This window comes from Rhineura floridana, chromosome 8 (assembly GCF_030035675.1).
Source record: "Rhineura floridana isolate rRhiFlo1 chromosome 8, rRhiFlo1.hap2, whole genome shotgun sequence".
NCBI lineage: Eukaryota > Metazoa > Chordata > Lepidosauria > Squamata > Rhineuridae > Rhineura > Rhineura floridana.
Genome location: NC_084487.1, coordinates 100,301,230 through 100,321,060, shown reverse-complemented (window position 1 = coordinate 100,321,060; position 19,831 = coordinate 100,301,230). Strand labels below are relative to the sequence as shown.

The 19,831-nt window shown below is 45.8% G+C and overlaps 1 protein-coding gene across 1 annotated transcript in view; it reads right to left on the bottom strand.

Annotated features, from left to right (window-relative positions):
• Positions 1 to 9,678: 9,678 nt before the first annotated feature.
• LOC133363360 (H-2 class II histocompatibility antigen, E-D beta chain-like) overlaps positions 9,679 to 19,831 on the bottom strand; it is a 31,047-nt gene continuing 20,894 nt past the window's right edge. The window contains exons 2-3 of the mRNA XM_061582762.1: positions 11,635 to 11,692; positions 9,679 to 9,989 (exon numbers count right to left, since the gene is read on the bottom strand). Coding sequence (XP_061438746.1) covers positions 9,679 to 9,989; positions 11,635 to 11,692 — 369 coding nt within the window. The remainder of the gene's footprint in view (positions 9,990 to 11,634; positions 11,693 to 19,831) is intronic.

Below are 19,831 nucleotides of genomic sequence, written 5' to 3'. Positions count from 1 at the left end.
ACCACTACTGGCATGTGGCCCTGGGAAGGTTGCGCAGAAGGGAATATGGCCCTCAGGCCAGGGCCGGATTATCCATTAGGCTTAGTAGGCTGAAGCCTAGGGGCATGGAGCTCTTGGGGGCCCATGGGGCACTGGCCTGAGGGCCCCTGGAGCTACAGGGGGCCCTCTGCTCTCCTTCCGCGATCCACAGAAGCATCCACAGACCGCCATCCCCCTGCTATCCCCCCGCCTTACCTACCTTTCTGTTGTTTTTGCGGTGCGCAGATTTGCCATCAATCAAGATGGCGGCCGAGGTTTCCTTAAGGGGCTGAAGCCTCTGCCGCCATCTTGGCTGATGGCACACATGCGTGCTACACGCGCGCATTGCTGCCATCAACAAAGACGGCGGCAGAGGCTTCAGGTCCTTAGGGAAACCTCTGCCGCCATCTTGATTGATGGCAACCTGCGCGCTCCGCAAAAAACAACGGAAAGGTAGGTGAAGCATGGGGATAGGGGCCCCCAAACACCAATCAGCCTAGGGGCCCTCCTAGCTTAATCCGGCCCTGCCTCAGGCTGAATAAGGTTCCCCATCCCTGTGCTGATCACTCTGTTGTAGTTGTGGGTTATAATAAGAAACTGCAACAAATGTTCTTCAATTCAACACTTGAGGTATGTATGTCTTTCTTTACTTTTGTCGTTTAATCTTTAACATATCCAGGAGTGGGCCTGTGAAATTTGCCTCCCCCTGCTGAAAACCCTTTGCTGTCTGCCAACAACCCACTGACGTGTGAAATTGCACCCCTCTCAAAAAGGTGTCATGTCAGCAGGAGGAGCGTGGTGACTTTTCATATCGGGAGGAAAAATTGGTCCTTTTAAAAAATAGCTTTAGAAGTATTGATCAGCCAGAGTTTTCATTAGCACTGTTAAGCTAAGTAAGCTGTCCTTTGTAAAAGTAAGTAAGATGACATTTTCTGCTTTCAAACAGAAAGACAGAAATGTTAGAAAAGAGTACAGTAGAGAGAGACTTTGTATTATTTGTTCCGACAAGAGGCTTGGCCGGCAACCAGTGCTTCAGACTTGATTGTTGGCTTACATCAAGGGTGAGGAACCTGTGGTCCTCCAGATGTTATTGGACTCTAGTTCCCAGCATCCCTGTCTGTTGGCCATGCTGGCTGGGGCTGATGGGAAATGAAGTCCATCAATGTCTGGAAGGTCGGTTTTCCCACCCCTGCCATATGTGGATGTCTCCATATTTCAAAAGAGATTGCTACAGAATTTCCACTCTTAGAATCAGGTCAGAATTCCACACTTACAGCTCAAACGTCAACTGCCGCTCTAGTCATGGAGGCTGAGAGCAACGGCAGATTCAAAAGTCTACTTCACATTGGACAATTGAGGCTAACATTGGTTCACACAGGAACTCTGGACATGGCCAGAAGCATATGCTTTTTTCTTCTTGGAGGAAAGAAATGCTGCACATGCTCAGAGGCAAAATGTTTGAAAACCAAACTTGGCCACCCTGGCAACATATCTCCTTGTGTTTTAAAATGGAGAGCCAATTCCAATTTTGTAGGCAACATCCAATGATGTAATCCTATTTGTGCAATAGAAATCCTCTTGTGCAATGAAGTTTCCAGTTTCTATACTTGTCCCCTCCGGTCCCTTGTGTGTCACAAAAAATCTGCTGCAGGAGGTTCCCTGACCCTTTAAATGGATTTGGGGTGTGGGTGGGGGCTCGGGGTGAGGAGAGGAAGAAGAAATCCCACTGTGTAAGCAGATGCCCACTCACACCACATCAGATCTTACCCAGTGCCCGTCACATGTGGTCTAGCTATTGTGGTGCACTGGCTTGAACGTGGGAAATCATGCTTTGGGAAACTAAGTACACATTTGGCCAACTGGGCTCCTACTGGGAGGAAGGGTGGGATATAAATCCTATAAATAAAAGATGTGGAAACCACTTTCAATTACTCTGAATGACAGCTGGTACCACATGGTGAGCTGTGTGTGGTCCGCAGCTCATCACAGGAACGGGCAAATTGATGCCACACCATTACAAACAAACATAAAGGAATAAGATGATGATGAGGTGAAAATCAGCTGATCAGAGTGGTGAGACACAGTAGCCCTGCACATGGTGGAAGTTGGAAAAATAAGCTGGTCTTTACTCATTAACCTTCGGCCACCGTGGGAAGAGAGCCCTTTGTCTCTCCACAGTCCACTTGTGGCCCAGTATGTTCCAGATGGACTATTACTATGAAGTTACAGCGCATCCTGTTTATGTGTAGGGAAGTCAACTTTCTTATCTCTTCCATCCCTGTTTCTGAAAGCTAGGATAAAGTTTTGATGTGCTAGACCACCGTGAATTAGTGAAGTGACTCTGAAGAAGCAGAGGGTGACACAACTGATGCGAGAAGAGCAAGAGCGATGATGGCGGCAACAGCAGATTCTTGGACACAGCCGTGACAGCTCATGAATTCAAAGAGGTTTCAGGATTCCATGTTGATCCATTTTTCTTAGCGTTGTAAATATTTCTCTGGTTCAACAGCATTCTAAAATGAACAAAGCTATGAGGACTAAAATAACTTGGTGGCTGTCAGGCATGTGGGGCTCCATGCAGGAGCCCTGCGCATTGTCAAGTAGCCACTTCCTGCTTTCTGCACCACTGAGGCTACCGGTCAGAGCAAGAGGGAAATACAGCTGGTTCCAACTGGAACACTTAACACAACAGCCCAGAGTCCTCCTGGCTGAAAGAGTTAGGCAACAACTGAGGGTTACCAGGCAGGCACTCATCCTGATTTGTAGGCAGGGAGATTCTATGGCATTGGTTATTTAATGAGCATTCATTCTGATTTGTTTCTGGAGAGGTTAAATGACATCAACACAAGTGTTACCCCACACTTCCGGTGCATTTTCCCATTACTAACTGGGTTTGTTGTGCAAGATCTCCCAACCTGAATTTGCTGGTATGTGACTGAATCCCACCTGAAAATAGCAACAGCGCCAAAGGTTCTGCTCTGCACTGCTAGACATCTACTCAATACATATTGAGCATACTTATACCACTTTAACAATTGTGGCCTTCCCCAAAGAATCCCGGGGGTCTGTACTTGTTACAGGTGCTGAGAGTTGTTAGGAGACCTTCACAGAGTTTAACCAACACCAGTGATATCACTAGGGGGGTGCGGGGGGTGCAGACTGCACCAGGTGACCCTTAGCCAACTGCAGTTCCCAGGATTCCTTGGGTGGAGCTGTCACTATTAGTACTATAAGAGTGCTTTCAAGGTATGGTGTGGATGTGACGTAGCCAACTTGTGCCTGACTGGCTAAGACTCATCTATGGCTAGCAGCCTGACTAGCTACTGTTTGCTTGCCTGGACATTGCCTATCCTTGGACTTGTGCACAGTGATTTTTTTTAAAACCCTCTCTACATTCATGTAACAAGGGCTGGGGAACTCCCATCAGCTCCAGTCAGTAGTCAGGGATGATGGGAGTTGTAGCCCAACAATGTCTGGAGGGCCATAGATTCCCCAGCCCAGTTATGAATGGTGCACACAAGGTCAATGAGATCACTGGCTGCTCTTTTCCCAAGCTCATTAATACATTTCAGAACCCTTTATATGGAGTGTTGGAGCAGAATGACAAGACACCAAATAAAATTCCTGCATTGGCTTGTGCTTGAATTAGCTTTCCAGGAAATCCTAGCATTCTCTGGAAGCTTATTTAAGGTTTCCTCAGTGGGAAGATTAGTAGCAGTAGTACAGCAAGGAGACAGAGATTCAAATCCCCATTTAGCCATGACGCTCACTGGGTGACCTTGGGCTCGTCACACTTTCTCAGCCTAACCTACCTCACAGGGTTGTTGTAAGGGTAAAATGGTAGGGGGAAGTTGCCTTGGGCCCTTTAGAGGAGAGGCTGGATATAAATATAATAAATGCACATATAGCATCCCTGAAAGAAAGCTTCTTCACATTACTCATCTTCCTTGGCCATTTACACTTACAAAACAGGGTTGGCCTCGTTTTAGGTCAGCCTTCCCCAATTGGTATCCCTCAGACAACCCCAGCCCAGATGGCCCAATGGCCAGGGCTAATGAGAGTTGGAGTCCAGAGCACCAGGTTGCAGGAGGCTGGTTTAGTTTATGTTCCACATAGGGTGACGGTAAGGCCAGAAATGCTTTCTGTGAACCAAGACTATATTTCCCAGAATGTGCCTCTGGATCCTTTGCCAACAGAAGGGAAGGGGATTGTGGCAGACAATTTAAATATATTTGAAGGGTAGGGGAGAGAGGGGGAGAGAGAATCACCCAGAAAAAAAATTCCAAACACATCCAAAGGCAGTGACAAATTTTGCATCTGACTGTTCTTCACAGCTTTAAAATAAGCTATTTTAAACAGTGCCATTGAGAACAGTAATTGCATTTTCTTTTTTCTTTTCTATTTTTTAAAATGTCTGGTTAATTAGACTAATATATGAGGGTAACATTTAAAACAAGAAGGCAGACCCTTAAAGTCTGTAACCAGCTGTCACTGTGTCCAGAAGGGTGTGAAATGTAGACAAATGTGCCATCTGAAAGAGATGCAAGTAGAACCACAACAGACCGTGAACATCTGTACTGTGAAGGCTGCATGTTATACAAAGAAAATTGTGTGGGGTAGAACATTTATCTACAGATCCCAGGGTTTGGGTTTTTTTTTTTAAAAAAATGTGGTCATTCTATTTATAAATTAACACATCTATGCGCATCATTAAAAACAATGTATATCTCAAAATATTAATATTATTATGCTCACTCCACTTCTCCTGTCCTCCCGGCACTGCACACCTGACCTCCCAGCAGTAGAGTTGCTGCCACTTACTAGGAGAGGGTGAGAGGTAAGTTGGCAGGGACAGTGGTGCTGTGCAGGCACACCAGTAGGAGCGGATCCACTCTGCCCCTTTTGAAACATGATAAGATGTTGCACTCATCCTGTTTTTTTTATTATTTTAAAACAAGGCGAGGATGCACAGTTACACAAATACCTGTGTGAGTGCTGTGACGTCCTTCCCTGGCACCACCTGTGTCGCTCTCACTCGTGGCTACCAGCAGTCAGGATCGCCGTGTTTATTTTTTACCTCTCTCCACTCTAGCACAAATCTCAAAAGATCCCCCTGCTAGGCCACACTACCCAACACTCTGTGTATCCAATATAACCTCTAGACTGTGCCTTAGTCTCTTCCTGGTTATTTTGATACCTTGTGTCTGTGTGTATAGGTAATTCCCAACCACCCTGAAGCCTCTTGCCTATGAAGCTCACAGCTCTGGGTTGCTCTGTGGTACTGAATGTTGATACAATATCTCTTCCTTCACTGCTGCCACCATTCAATACTATTTCTTCTTCAGCCTTGGTTACTCTGCCTCCCCCCTGGTCTGTGCCCCCCCAGCTGAGGAATCAGGCTTTAAGTAAACCAAGAAAATATTTATTGATAACACTAAGAATAACTAGATTACTAATAGATTTCATTGACAAGCATATGGTTTCATATTTAATTAATTAATTAATTAATTAATTAAATTTTTATACTGCCCATAGCCTGGGCTCTCAGGGCGGTGTACAACAGGGAAAGCATTTCATATACAATTTAAAATCTAGTCATCATAATCAGCAATATAGATATACATCAGTAAAAAAGTTAAAAAACATAATTAAACCCATAAAGAAATGCAAGTTAATAGATAATTACAAAAAAAGTGTGGCATACAAACTAAGTTTTATTTTTTTAAAAAATACCAATACTAAAAATACTAAAATGCCTGGGAAAAGAGGAAGGTTTTCACCTGGCGCCGAAAATATAGTAATGTGGGCGCCAGGCGTACCTCGTCAGGAAGCGTGTTGCATAGTTCGGGGGCCACTACCGAGAAGGCCCTTTTTCTTGTAGCCGCCTTCCGGGCGTCTTTCTGAGTAGGCACCCGGAGGAGGGCCTTCGATGTTGAGCGCAGTGTACGGGTAGGTTCATATTGGGAGAGACATTTCATCAGGTATTGCGGGCCCGTGCTGTGTAAGGCTTTATAGGTTAAAACCAACACCTTGAATCGGGCCTGGAAACATATAGGCAGCCAGTGCAGGCGGGCCAGAATCGGTGTTACATGTTCTGACCGCTTGGTCCCAGTTATCAATCTGGCCGCTGCATTCTGCACGAGCTGCAGTTTCCGAACCGTCTTCAAGGGCAGCCCCACGTAGAGTGCATTGCAGTAGTCCAATTTTGAGGTTACAAGAGCATGAACGACTGAAGCAAGATGTTCCCTGTCCAGATATGGGCATAGCTGGGCCACCAGTCTAAGTTGGTAAAAAGCACTCCGTGCCACCAAGGCCACCTGCGCCTCAAGTGACAAGGACGGGTCCAAAAGGACTCCCAAGCTGTGCACTTGCTCCTTCAGGGGGAGTGTAACCCCATCCAGAGCAGGTCGAGCATCCATCATCTGGTCAGGGGATCCATTTACTAACAGCATCTCAGTCTTGTCTGGATTGAGCTTCAATTTGTTCGCTCTCATCCAGTCCATTATCGCGGCCAGGCATCGGTTTAGCACCTTGACGGCCTCACCTGAGGAAGATGAAAAGGAGAAGTAGAGCTGCGTATCAGCATACCGATGAAAACGCATTCCAAAACTCCTAATGACAGCACCCAGCGGGTTCATATAGATGTTAAAGAGCATGGGGGACAGAACTGATCCCTGCGGAACTCCATATTGGAGAGCCCAGGGCGTCGAGTAGTGCTCCCCAAGCACTACTTTCTGGAGACGACCTGCCAGATAGGAGCGGAACCACTGCCAAGCAGTACCTCCAACTCCCAAATCCTCAAGCCTCCCCAGAAGGATACCATGGTCGATGGTATCAAAAGCCGCTGAGAGGTCGAGGAGAATCAACAGGGTTACACTCCCTCTGTCTTTCTCCCGACACAAGTCGTCATACAGGGTGACCAAGGCCGTCTCCGTGCCAAAACCGGGCCTGAAACCCAATTGAAATGGATCCAGATAATCGGTCTCATCCAAGAGTGCCTGGAGCTGGGATGCAACCACCCTTTCCAGAACCTTGCCCAGGAATGGAATATTTGCTACCGGCCTGTAGTTACTAAGATTTTCAGGGTCCAGGGAAGATTTCTTCAGAAGTGGTCTCACTACCGCCGCCTTAAGGCAGTTCGGGACCACTCTCTCATATAATGAAGCATTAATCAGTTCCCTAGCCCAGCCGGCAGTGCCATCCCTGCTAGCTTTTATTAGCCAAGAGGGGCAAGGACCTAACACAGAAGTGGTTGCATGCACCTGTCCAAGCACCTTGTCAACGTCCTCAAGCTGTACCGATTGAAACTCATCCAAAAAAACATGACTAGACTGTGCTCCGGAGACCTCATTTGATTCAACTGCTATAATATTGGAATCTAAGTCCTGACGGATGCAAGAAATTTTGTCCTGGAAGCGCCTAGCAAATTCGTCACAGCGTGCTTTAGAAAATTCAATCGCGTCCCTAGGGCCAGAGTGTAATAGCCCCTTGACGGTTCGAAAGAGCTCCGCCGGACGGCAGATAGAAGATTGAATAGAGGCAATGAAATGTTGTTTCTTTGCTGCCTGCACTGCCCCAAAATATGTCTTATTATAGGCACTCACCAGTGCAAAGTTGCATTCATCAGGAGTCCGTCTCCATCTGCACTCAAGCCTTCTCCTATGTTGTTTCATCGCCCTGAGCTCCGGAGTATACCATGGAGCCGTGTGAGCTCTACAAAGGAGAGGGCGCACAGGAGCGATCATGTCAGCTGCCCGGGTCATTTCCGTATTCCACAGATCAACCAGGGTGTTGACAGGAGCGCCAACCTTATCAGCTAGAAAACTCCCCAGAGCCTTTTGAAAACCATCAGGATCCAGCAGCCTCTGGGGGTGGACCATCTTAATAGGTCCCCCACCCTTGCAGAGGGGGAAAGTCGTCGTGAGTCTAAACTTCAACAAGCAGTGATCTGTCCATGACAAAGGAGCTGATGTAAGGCTCCCTATATACAGATCACTATCACCATGTCCAGTTGCGAAAATCAGGTCCAGAGTGTGTCCTGCCACATGGGTTGGGCCGGTGGTATATTGGGACAGCCCCATGGTTGTCATGGAGACCATGAAGTCCTGAGCTGCCCCAGATAAGATGGCCTCGGCATGAATGTTGACATCGCCCAGTACTAGTAGTCTAGGGGATCTCAACAAAACCTCCGAGACCACCTCCATCAGCTCAGTCAGGGAGTCCGTTAGGCAGCGGGGTGGGTGGTACACCAACAGAATCCCCAATCTGTCCCTCTGGCCCAACTCAAGGTGCAAACACTCAAGGCCAGTAATTACATGGACATGGTGCCTGAAGAGAGGGATAGAACTCCTATAGACCACAGCAACCCCCCCTCCCCGGCCCTCAGATCTACCGTGATGCTGAACTGAGTATCCTGGTGGGCACAGCTGGGAGAATCCAACTCCTCCCTGCTCACCCACCCAGGTCTCAGTTATGCATGCCAGATCAGCTGCCTCATCCACAATTAAATCGTGGATGAGGGAGATCTTATTGTGTACCGATCTGGCATTAAGAAGCAGCATCCGGAGATCCGAGAGCTGGCTGATAGGACATCCCGCATACCTGTGAATGTGTGGAAGACCGGAACACGGCACAGCCATCAACTGCCTGGGCCGAGTTCCCCTCACCTGGCCAGTCTTCCACACAACGTGATATCTCCCTCTACCCGTCACTACGCCTATTGGGGCCCCCACAAATTCTTCCTGACTTTGATTCCTCTCTCCCAGGCACATAGTGTAAAACGTCACCACACACACTTATAGCATACACCAGATATCACACACACACTCAAAGCAAACACACCCACAATCCAACACACACAAAAGAACAGCTAAAAACCAGTCCATGACTAACAAAGCCCTTGGTGATGGAAAGGTGGAAAGATGTATCAACCAGTGTCGCCTCAGCTGTTTCTTACTTCATCGAGAGTAGCCCCTCCAGTATCCATCCCCAAACAAGCACCAAATTGGAATTCCTGCCCACAGCTCACAGCAGCTCACAGCTCGCAAGTCCAGTCCCCGCTGGCCGGAAACACCGTTGAAAATCCACCCCGAAAAAGATGGAACTCTCGTTTCGAACTTCGAGTCATCAATAATTGCAGGGGACAAACGAAAAACGGAGGGCAGGAGACAGGACGAGAAGCAGAAACAAAAGGTCCTTTGTCCGTCCAGCGACCCCCCCCCGCAGGCGTGGAACATCCCCCAGTTGGTACTCCTCGACTTCTCGACTCCACGCAACACCAAATGGAGGCAATAGACGACCATACAATCCAAAACCGGGCGGGAGGTGCCTCTCGGCTGGCCCCCAAAGCGGTCCCCGGAACCATGTCATCCACTAGTGGCTGGAGCGGCCGGAGCGGGGCAGATGGAACAGCCAGCGGAAAACCCCAAATGGAGAAATCACGCTGCAGCCCAGGCAGCGAGGCTCATGCTCCACACAGTCCAAACTGGCCCAAACCGGCCCAAACCGACACAGGGGGCACCTCACCCGCAACCGCAGACCATCTCCAGCAACAAGGTAAGTTCTTCATCAATATTTTCCAGTATTTACTGAACAATTATCCATTGTTATTTGTCAGCAAGCGGAGCTCCTGGCTAGGCGTCTTAGTCAGTCGCCATCTTGTTAATTCTTGATTTTCGTCTTCCTGCGGGAGGAGAAGCCCTCGAGGATACCGTAGTTGGGCCGGCAGAAGCTCTCCACGGCGGCCCTCCTGTCGCGCATGAAGGCCTTGTCCTTGTTCCAGTATTCGGCTTGACGCTTCCCCAGCTCGGCCATGGCCACGAACCTCCCTTGGTCGCTGTCGAAGTAGAGGAGCTCCTGCCAGTCCCAGAAGTACCTCTGCAGGTAGTGGATGCGCTGCAGCGTCCCGTTGGTGGAGGAGGCGGAGAAGTGGCACTCGGGCTTCGCCTGGAAGAGGAAATGCTCTTGCACTTCTGACAACCAGGTGGTTGTATTGCTTCATCTACTTCCATTATTTACTTGGCAGCATTTCAGGGGGATGTTTTCTTTGAAAATTGTGCAATGCCTTAACTCTCTTTCATCTGAAAGCTGGTTCGAAAGCTCTTGGTACCTCTTGAAAGTTAACTTGTATATATGTTTCTCTTATGTTCCTAATTCCTACTATTTGCCTCAGAACTCCCAATCCAATATCTCAACAGCCACCTCTTACTCTCAACATCAACCTCCCTGTCCACAACCACCCTGTCCAACCCACCAACACGACTCAACTGTCATCCTCTCATTTATACCTTCAGCCATTCAAACACACAGCCAATCATCATCCAGCATTCTACAGTCCATCTACTCCCCCTTCTCACTCACTCCACTTACCATATTTCCTATAATAAACCTGCACTTACCATATTTTCATTACATTCACATACAGGAACATCACATTTCCCCCCCTTAAAATAAAAGCATAGTATTACTCCTGTATCCAGGACTAATAAGACACGTTAATTACACTAGTGAGTCACTCAGGGGTAGAGTGTCCTTTCAGTCCCATGTCTGGGTCATGTGACTGCGGTCATGGCCACCTGCCTCGAAAGTCCATCCACCAACACATTGTCCTTTCCTTTATGAAAATGAAGTCCACCTGGTATTCCTGCAACACCCAGGACCACCTCTGCAGCATGGTATTATTGTTTCACAGGGTATCCAGCCACAGCAACGCGCAATGATCAGTCACGACTGTGCATCTTTGTCCCCACATGTATGGATGCAGCTTGCTCAAGCCCCACACGACTGCTAGACATTCCTTTTGCACAGATGAATAGTTTTTCTCTCTTGATGTCAGTTTGCGACTTAAATATGCTATAGGATGCCTGGTGCCTTCTCTGTCCTGCATTAAAACGACTCCAAGAGCTAAATCTGATGCATCCGTGGCCACGATAAAAGGCTGCTCAAAATCTGGCACTACTAACACAGGGCTTTGACACAATGCTTGTTTTAATGGGTCAAAAGCCTTTTGACACATTCCAGTCCATAGCACATGCTCAGCACACTTTTTCTTTGTCAAATCATGTAATGGGGTTGCTATTTCCCCAAATCCTTTCAAAACTCAAAAAATGTTCCTTCCTCCTCCACCTCCTCCGACCATTCCAACTGATTTACCCCTCCTTCTGCTTTGCTCTCCTGTACCAAGTCTGGTAATTCGCGACCACTCCCTTCAGGGAACAAGGTAACCTGTAAAACCTTGGCATCCCTGGTGTGATACGGTTTCAGCATGTTCACATGCACCACCTTATGTTTTTTTAATTTGTCTGCAGTGATTACATAGGTCAAGGTGACAAGTTTTTTCCTAATAACATAGGGTCCCTCCCAGCTGGCTTGCAACTTATCATGTTTCCTGGGGGTGAATGCCATGACCATATCCCCCACCTCATACACACGTTCTCTCGTAGTTTTATTGTACCAATAACTCTGTTTTTTCTGAGCTTGGCTTAGATTCTTTTGTGCTGTTTCCATCATTGCTTCTAACTTACTGCGGAATTCTATTATGTAATCCACCACTGATGTTTTATATTCCTCTAGGGACCCTTCCCACGAGTTACGTAATAGCTCTAATGGTCCCCTCACTTTCCTGGCAAACATCAACTCGAAGGGCAAGAACCCAGTTGACTCCTGTGGGACTTCCCTATAGGCAAATAGGAAACACCCCAAGCATTCATTCCAATCTTGTGGGTGATCCTGCACATAACTTTTTATCATTCCCTTCAACACACAGTTGAATCTCTCAGTTAACCCATTAGTTGCTGGTCGATATGTGGTCGTTTTTAAGTGTTTTAACCCACAGCACTTCCACATACACTGCATCACCTCGCCCATAAAGACACTGCCTTGATCGGTTAACACTTTGTGAGGAAATCCCAACCTCATGAAGATTTTTAGCAGAGCCTCTGCCACTACAGGGGTTTCCACCGATCTTAGGGCTTCAGCATCAGGGTATCTAGTGGCAAAATCCACCACTACTAGTATATATTTCCTGCCATGTCTCATAGGTTTTGAGAAAGGACCCACCAAATCTATTCCCACTCTATAGAATGGCTGTCCTATTATGGGAAGGGATTTCAAGGGTGCTTTTGTTTTTACCCCACTTTTTCCCACTTTTTGACAAATGAGACAAGAGGAACTACTGTTTTACATCCTTGGAAATGTTCGGCCAATAATAATGTGTTGTCAGCCTTTTCTTCGTCTTTTTTATTCCAAGGTGCCCTGAGCAAGGAACATCATGTGCCATATCCAGCAATCTAGGCCTATATGTGCTAGGCACTAACAACTGTTTCACTGGTTCACAGCAGTTCTCTCTCTCAGCAGGCAACCACAGTCTGTACAGTACCCCATTCTCACACACTATTTGATCCCTCAGATTTCCGTAAAGGGGATTCTTTGTGGAAGGGCTTGTTCCTTTATTTGTTTTAAACTTTCATCATTCTCCAGCTCTTTTCTGAACTGTTGTGCCTCAGCCATAGAAACCATTTGAAACAATGTCTCACTCATATCAGGCTCACTAGGGGTTGCTATGGCGACCTCAGGCTCAGCCACAGATTCCACCCTGTTTTGCTCACAGCCAGCTAAAATGGCTTCAGTTCCATTGCTCAGTTGATTTCGGGTCACAACATATATTTTTCCTTGTGCTCCCATAACATCTCTTCCCAGTATCACTGGTTCTTGTTGCTGGGCATTGATACCCACTTTACAGGTCTCCTCCTTTCCTCTCCATTTTAATTTTATAAGGGCCATTGGAATGCTTTCTGGTTCACCCCTCACTCCTTGGATTATCACCTTTTCCTGAGGTAAAATTTCCTCAGATTTGACCACATCTGGCCTCAGTAAAGTCTGAGCGGCACCAGAATCCAGCAAAGCCCAATATTTTGCCCCTTGCACACTCACTTCCTCTCTCAAACTTGAATCATTTGTCCAGTTTATCTGACAGAACTGAACTTTTTTTGTTTCTCCCTCTCTTGGTTCTGTTTTCACTGCTCTTCCCTGAGCAGGATTACCAATAGGGTTGGCGACTTCACATTAGAAGCGGAGATGTCCTGGCCTACCACATTTATAGCATAGTTTTTCCTCCATTTTGGGGTACACAGACCCACTCTGAGGTGTCCTGTGCCCTTTTGATTTTATTGGAGGGCTCACTCGCTGTGGTACCACATCCCTTCTGCCATTATTACTTGGTCTGGGTTTAAACTCTCTTGATGTTTTTCCCACCCAGCCAGTTCTATTTGAGGCAAAGTGATCTGCCAACTCTGCTGCCTCCTGCACCGACTTAGGGGAACGGTCTTTAACCAGGAGCCTTATTTCTGGTGGTAACTGATGGTATAGTTGGTCCAGTATCATGAGGCTTTTCACCTCTTCCACTGACTGAGCCTTTGCACTCCCCATCCACTTTCCAAATATGTCCATCAATTTTGCTCCCAATTCTACAAAAGACCCTGTTTGGATCTGGCAGTTTCTAAATAACTTCCTAAAGTAGTCAGGTCCCAGTCTGAATCGTTTGAACACAGCCTCTTTAAATTTGGCATATGTTACTGGCCTGTCTGAGGGGAAATATTGGTATATCTCTGCCAATTCCCCTTTGATTAGATTGGATAAATATTGCATATATTTATCTTCCGGTAGCCCCCACATCTGAGCTGCCTTTTCAAATGTGTTGAGGTAAATTTGTGGGTCTTGTCCAGGCTCATATACAGCAAAGTCTTTTGGAGTGACTTTTATTTTTGATCCATCTTTCCCTTTTCTTGTTTCATCAGAATGAAACTTCTCTCTTTCTAATTTTAACCTTTCCACTTGTATCTCAGCATCCATTCTCACTCTTTCAGCCTCCATTTTCACTTTCACGATTGAAATCTCTCTATCCTTATCTTTTTCCCCAGCCTCCATTCTCAATCTTTCAGCCTCCAACTTTAACTTCTCTCTTAAATACTCTATATAAGCAGGATTACTTGAGTACCCTTCTAGGGTCTCTTCTCTGACAGGTTCTTTGTGTTGGATTGATGTGAATGTTATCAATGCTACCCGCAATTCATCTACCCCTTTACGCTCGTGAGGTAAATGGAATGTTATGCATTTATCCACCAGCTCCTCTCTTGTCATTTTCATATATTCAGCCATGTTTTTTGGAGCTCACGCACTCTTTGTCAGTCACTCTCAGGTAATCTTATCTGTTATTCCTTTTAACCACACCACTTTTAGGGACTCTCTGTTGTTTGTATCCCACCGCTATAGCCACCACATGTGACGTCCTTCCCTGGCACCACCTGTGTCACTCTCACTTGTGGCTACCAGCAGTCAGAATCGTTGTGTTTATTTTTACCTCTCTCCGCTCTAGCACAGATCTCAAAAGATCCCCCTGCTAGGCCACACTACCCAACACTCTGTGTATCCAATATAACCTCTAGACTGTGCCTTAGTCTCTTCCTGGTTATTTTGATACCTTGTGTCTGTGTGTATAGGTAATTCCCAACCCCCCTGAAGCCTCTTGCCTATGAAGCTCACAGCTCTGGGTTGCTCTATGGTACTGGATGTTGATACAATATCTCTTCCTTCACTGCTGCCACCATTTGATACTATTTCTTCTTTAGCCTTGGTTACTCTGCCTCCCCCCTGGTCTGTGCCCCCCCAGCTGAGGAATCAGGCTTTAAGTAAACCAAGAAAATATTTATTGATAACACTAAGAATAACAAGATATAGATTTCATTGACAAGCATATGGTTTCATATATGTTTCTCTTATGTTCCTAATTCCTACTATTTGCCTCAGAACTCCCAATCCAATATCTCAACAGCCACCTCTTACTCTCAACATCAACCTCCCTGTCCACAACCACCCTGTCCAACCCACCACCACGACTCAACTGTCATCCTCTCATTTATACCTTCAGCCATTCAAACACACAGCCAATCATCATCCAGCATTCTACAATCCATCTACTCCCCCTTCTCACTCACTCCACTTACCATATTTCCTATAATAAACCTGCACTTACCATATTTTCATTACATTCACATACAGGAACATCACAGTTGCCCAGAGTAGGAAAAAGTAGTGGAAGGTGGGGGAATAGCTACTGAGGGGCAGGGCATGGAAACATTCCATCAAGAACTGCCCACTAGTGTGGATGGGAAACAGTGGTATAGCTATGAAAAGCATAGGATGTAAATCATGTGCCAGTTGTGCACAATCTGAATGACCCATTTGTGAGATATCGCCCGTCTGGAAGCACCATAGCAGTGTGATCCTAAGTATGATTATTCAGAAATGTCCCATTGAATTCAGTGCACATAGGATTAGGATTGTGACCTTCATTGCTCCCTACCCCCACCCAAGTATTACACTAAACATCCTCTAGGGTTTAAATTTTTTTTTTACACATTTATAAACCGCTTCATCGCCTGAAGCCATCAAAGTAGTGTACAACAGGATAAAAATAAGATAAAATACAAATAATATAAATTCTGAAAACAAAACCCTTCCTACAAACAATAAAACCTTATCTACAGATGTATAGTTAATATTTCAGAAATGACAGTTACACTTCTGGGAAAGCCTTCTTAAACAATAATGACACCAGTAGGTACCTAAACATCTTGATGCTGGGCACCTGTCTAATTTCAGCTGGTAACCAATTCCAGAGGGCTGGAGATGCAGCACTAAAAGCCTGCTCCCTAGTACAAATGAAGTGTACTTCTGGAGCATGCAGAACTCTCAGCAGTGCCCCATTTGAGGAGCGCAGCTGCCAAGCAGGGCTATATGGGGCGAGATGGTCTCTTAGGTAACTTGGTCCTAAGTTCAGCCTTGTTAGTTCTGTTGTTTTCAGCTTTTGTCTCTGTGGTATTCTTTAGAGGTCTCATATAAACAATGGTTGTGATTTTGGCCTAGAATAAAGGTCAGGAGATAAGTTCTGGGCTACAGCAAACAGATGAGAAAAAGGTCGGTTCATTCATTATGTCAGCATATAAAAATATGGTAGTGCATCTAGTCGCTGGATTCCAAATCTAGTTGATTTTAAATTATTCATGTTTTTGGTCAGCCTACATTTATCTGGGATATATTTTATATTCCTAACAATTTGATTTCTTTAAAAAAAAAATACGTATAATTCAAAGGATTACGTTTCCACTGATGGGCCAGGAATGGAATGGCCTGCTTTAGATAAAAGAAACCTGATAGTATGATAAAAAGAAACTTGGATGTTTCCTTGGAAAACTCATTAACCAACTCTAGGAAAGCTTCTTTGCAAAGTTTCTTTTATGGAAGCCTTTGTCAGCTGTTTGGACTCAAAGAGCCAATGTAATGTTTCCTATTGATCATCTTCACATCTTCACTTCTTAGTGGTTGCTCCTGGAATGTTGCCATCTTCTTTTAAGCTTTAAATACATTCAGATGCAAGGGGAAATTTTCAGCATAATACAAATGACCTAACAGGATAAACATTTGTGTGTGTGTGTGTGTGTGTCTACACTATAAATAAAATGTCAGCCTGACACAACACATACACATGCAGAGAGAAATTTGTCATGCTGTCAGAGAATTATAAACTTGGAAGATTTCTTGTGTCTCATCCCAGCCATGTTGCATCCCTGGCAGTCAGTGGTCCAGGCCTCTCGGGCAGAAATGCACATTTTGTGTGGCATGGGGCTATCGCTGGAAGTGCCATCCCCATGTCAAGTTCTTCCCCTCTCCCCTGTTATGGGGTAGGGTCTCTTTCTCTGGGCTGCAATAGGAGCACAGGAAAATGCCTTCTAACAGGCTGTTTGTGGAATTAGCACAGTATCGTCTGCTCTGACTGGCAGGGTCTCTCCACGTCTTTCATATCACCTGTTACCTGACCCCTTTGAAGATGCCGGAGACGGAACCTCTCACCTTCTGGGTCTATGACTAAGCTATGGTCCCTTTCCCACTTTCTTTTTTTGAAGCCCTCTTGTCTGGGACTCATGCCTGAACCCTCTCACACCCACAGCAGGAGTCACAGACCTACATCCACAAGCCAGGCACTTGATGCCATTATATTGTACATTTCCCCATCCATTGTCCACATCATTGACTGCCATTGGTGGTGGCAGCAGGACTGATTTTACCCCATCCCCTTTAGTTTGACCTCTTCAGTCCCTTTTAATATCACCCCTGTAGATTTTATGTAGTTTTACCTATTTTAATGTGTTTTTTTAACTGTGTATGATTTTATTGTGAATCACCCTGAGTGCCCTATCGTAGGGGTAGAAGGGAGGGACAGAAATATTTTAAATAATTAAATAAATAAAATAATTGTCACGTGCAGTCCTGTCCTTATCCTCCTTGAAAACAGATTTCATTTCTGCCACGGGCCACCTTATTGGTGAAGCCACTGTGGTGTAGTGGTTAAAGGGTCAGATTGGAACCTGGGAGACCAGGGTTCAAATCCCCACTTGGTCATGAAGCTTCACTGGGTGATCTTGGGCAAATCACTGTCTCTCACCCTAACCTACCTCACAGGGTTGTTGTGAGGATAGAATCATATTTGTATGCCACCTTGTGTTCTTTGGAGGAAGGGTGGGATATAAATGTAATAATAAATAAAAATGATGAACATCCCTTGTGGTTAGTAATTTCTTTAACCAAAATCTCCCAGTCATCAAAATGAGTGTTGGTTTCCCTTTCTTTAGTAGATGAGAATGAACAATTGTTGTCCCTGTTATTTTTGAGGTTCTTAGAATGTTTGACTATTATAACTATTACTTCCTTTGTAATCTTTTTGAAAAAGAGCCACCACAACAACACAAAAAGGTGCCAGTTCATACAATCAGGCTGCAATCCAAACACCACTGTGCTAGGCTGGGGTGGGGGAGTTGGGTTGGGTTGGAGCGTCCCTCCACCCAGCACAGTTGGCCTCTGCCTGTGGAGTGATGTCAGTGTCACTCTGCCAGTGCGGAGCTCCCTGTTCCACTGCCAAATGTGTGAGTGGGTGGGAGTGCAACTGGTAGGATCCTCGCTGGCAACAGCCCACAGAACACCCCACAAAGGGGCATTCCAGGGGCAGGGCAGGGCTGAGTCAGCCCGGGATTAAATTGATCTTGATCACTCAATGGCATTGGGCCCAATCTGAACCCAATCACTGCACCAGTTCCAGGCTGGCACAGGCCTCAGTGCAATGCCTTCAGGCTATGAGCCTATTGGGAGCCCCACAGATTCCCGCCAATAAGAGTTTGAATCTGCCCTCTAACAGTTGTTCCTTGTTTCTGGTTTGGAACTTGAGCATCATAACTGCTGGAGAAAGAAGACTGTTCCCTCCCCTAAGAGCTGAAGGTACTATGGATGAAGGTTTCTGGGCTTTAAAAATGGAACAGAAGGGAGATTTTCAACAGATACAGCTGGGCTGGGGAACTTCACTTGGTTTCCACAAACTATGCCCACCCGCTGATCAGCTGAGATCACTGGGCGAGGGTTCAACCCTGAGAAGAGTGGGGAGAGGTTCAATCCTGCTGAGTGCTACTTGGTCAGCATGTTCCCTGCAGGGAATGCCTTTGCAAAGCACACCCCTGCAGCCAGCAGGATTGAACCCTGCACTCATCAGCCGGCGAGTGGAGGGTTCACTGCTGCTGGGTGCTGCTACGCCAGCACATTCCTCTGCTCATCAGCTGGTGAGCAGAGAGTGAAATATTGCTGGGATCTGTTATGCCAGCAGGGGCAGCTGGTGGCTCCATGTCAGTAATGGAATCTGCCTTGGGTTTTAGTCCGAACTTTCAAGGAGCTGTCCAAGGCCACCCAACTGTCAAAGGTAGCCCACAGAGGTGTGGGGAGATAAGCATCTTGCCTGCTGGGCCAAAAGATTCCCCCACTCCTGAGATACAATTTCTCTGAGTACAGAAGAAAAAGGACTATCATTATTTGTCAAAATTCTCTTCTTCTGTGCACCAAGATGTTTTAAGATGGTGGAATGTCACCCCTTGGAGCACCATAAATGGTGGACCACTATATTGAAACATTAGTGAACGCCCAGCTACTGTGTGGAACTATTACAAATAAGTACTTTGTAACATACAAATAAGCTACTGCTTATTATTACAAATTAATTGTTACAAGGTACAAGTAATTATCAGATGTTAATAATTGCTAGGTATTTCTACAATTTCTATAGAAAAACCATACATTCTGATATAGATCAGCAGTTCTCCCGAGAGTGTCTCTGATAAGACCACTTCTCTGCAGGTTTGCAACAGACAGAGATCCTATCTTTTATTATGCCCAGTTAACATCAAGTTGATTTCTTTAATTACAATGCAATAGCTAGTCAAAGCTGCATAGCACTTCTGACATGTAAGTGCAGACTCAATTAAAGAGAAAGTTTCCAAGGCTAAAATCCTTATACCACGTACTTGGAGTAAGCCCCATTGAATTCAATGGGACTTACTCCTGAAAAGACATAGTTAGTATTGCACTAAAAATTAATTTCTGATTGGTTGCAAAACTACTGACATCAGAGCTAGTAGCTTACAGTTGAACCAAATTACTCTCCGTCTCTGTGAAGAGGCTTTTTTGGGTTGTTGTTGTTGTTGTTTTACTGGTGTCAGACTCCCATAAATGAGTGATACTTTACTGTCAGTCTTTGGCCTCCTGGAATCTTCCAATCCAAAGATGCTCTCTCTCAGAAATTCTGTTTTGCAAGCACTGAAACCAAGGGTAGCGATACACTTACTGTTGTGCCAGTTCAAGGGCATCTCCACCTTTCTTTTTTGAAAATGAGGGCACACCACACCAGTCAGACTCCATCCCTTTTTACTGTAATACTCTGGTC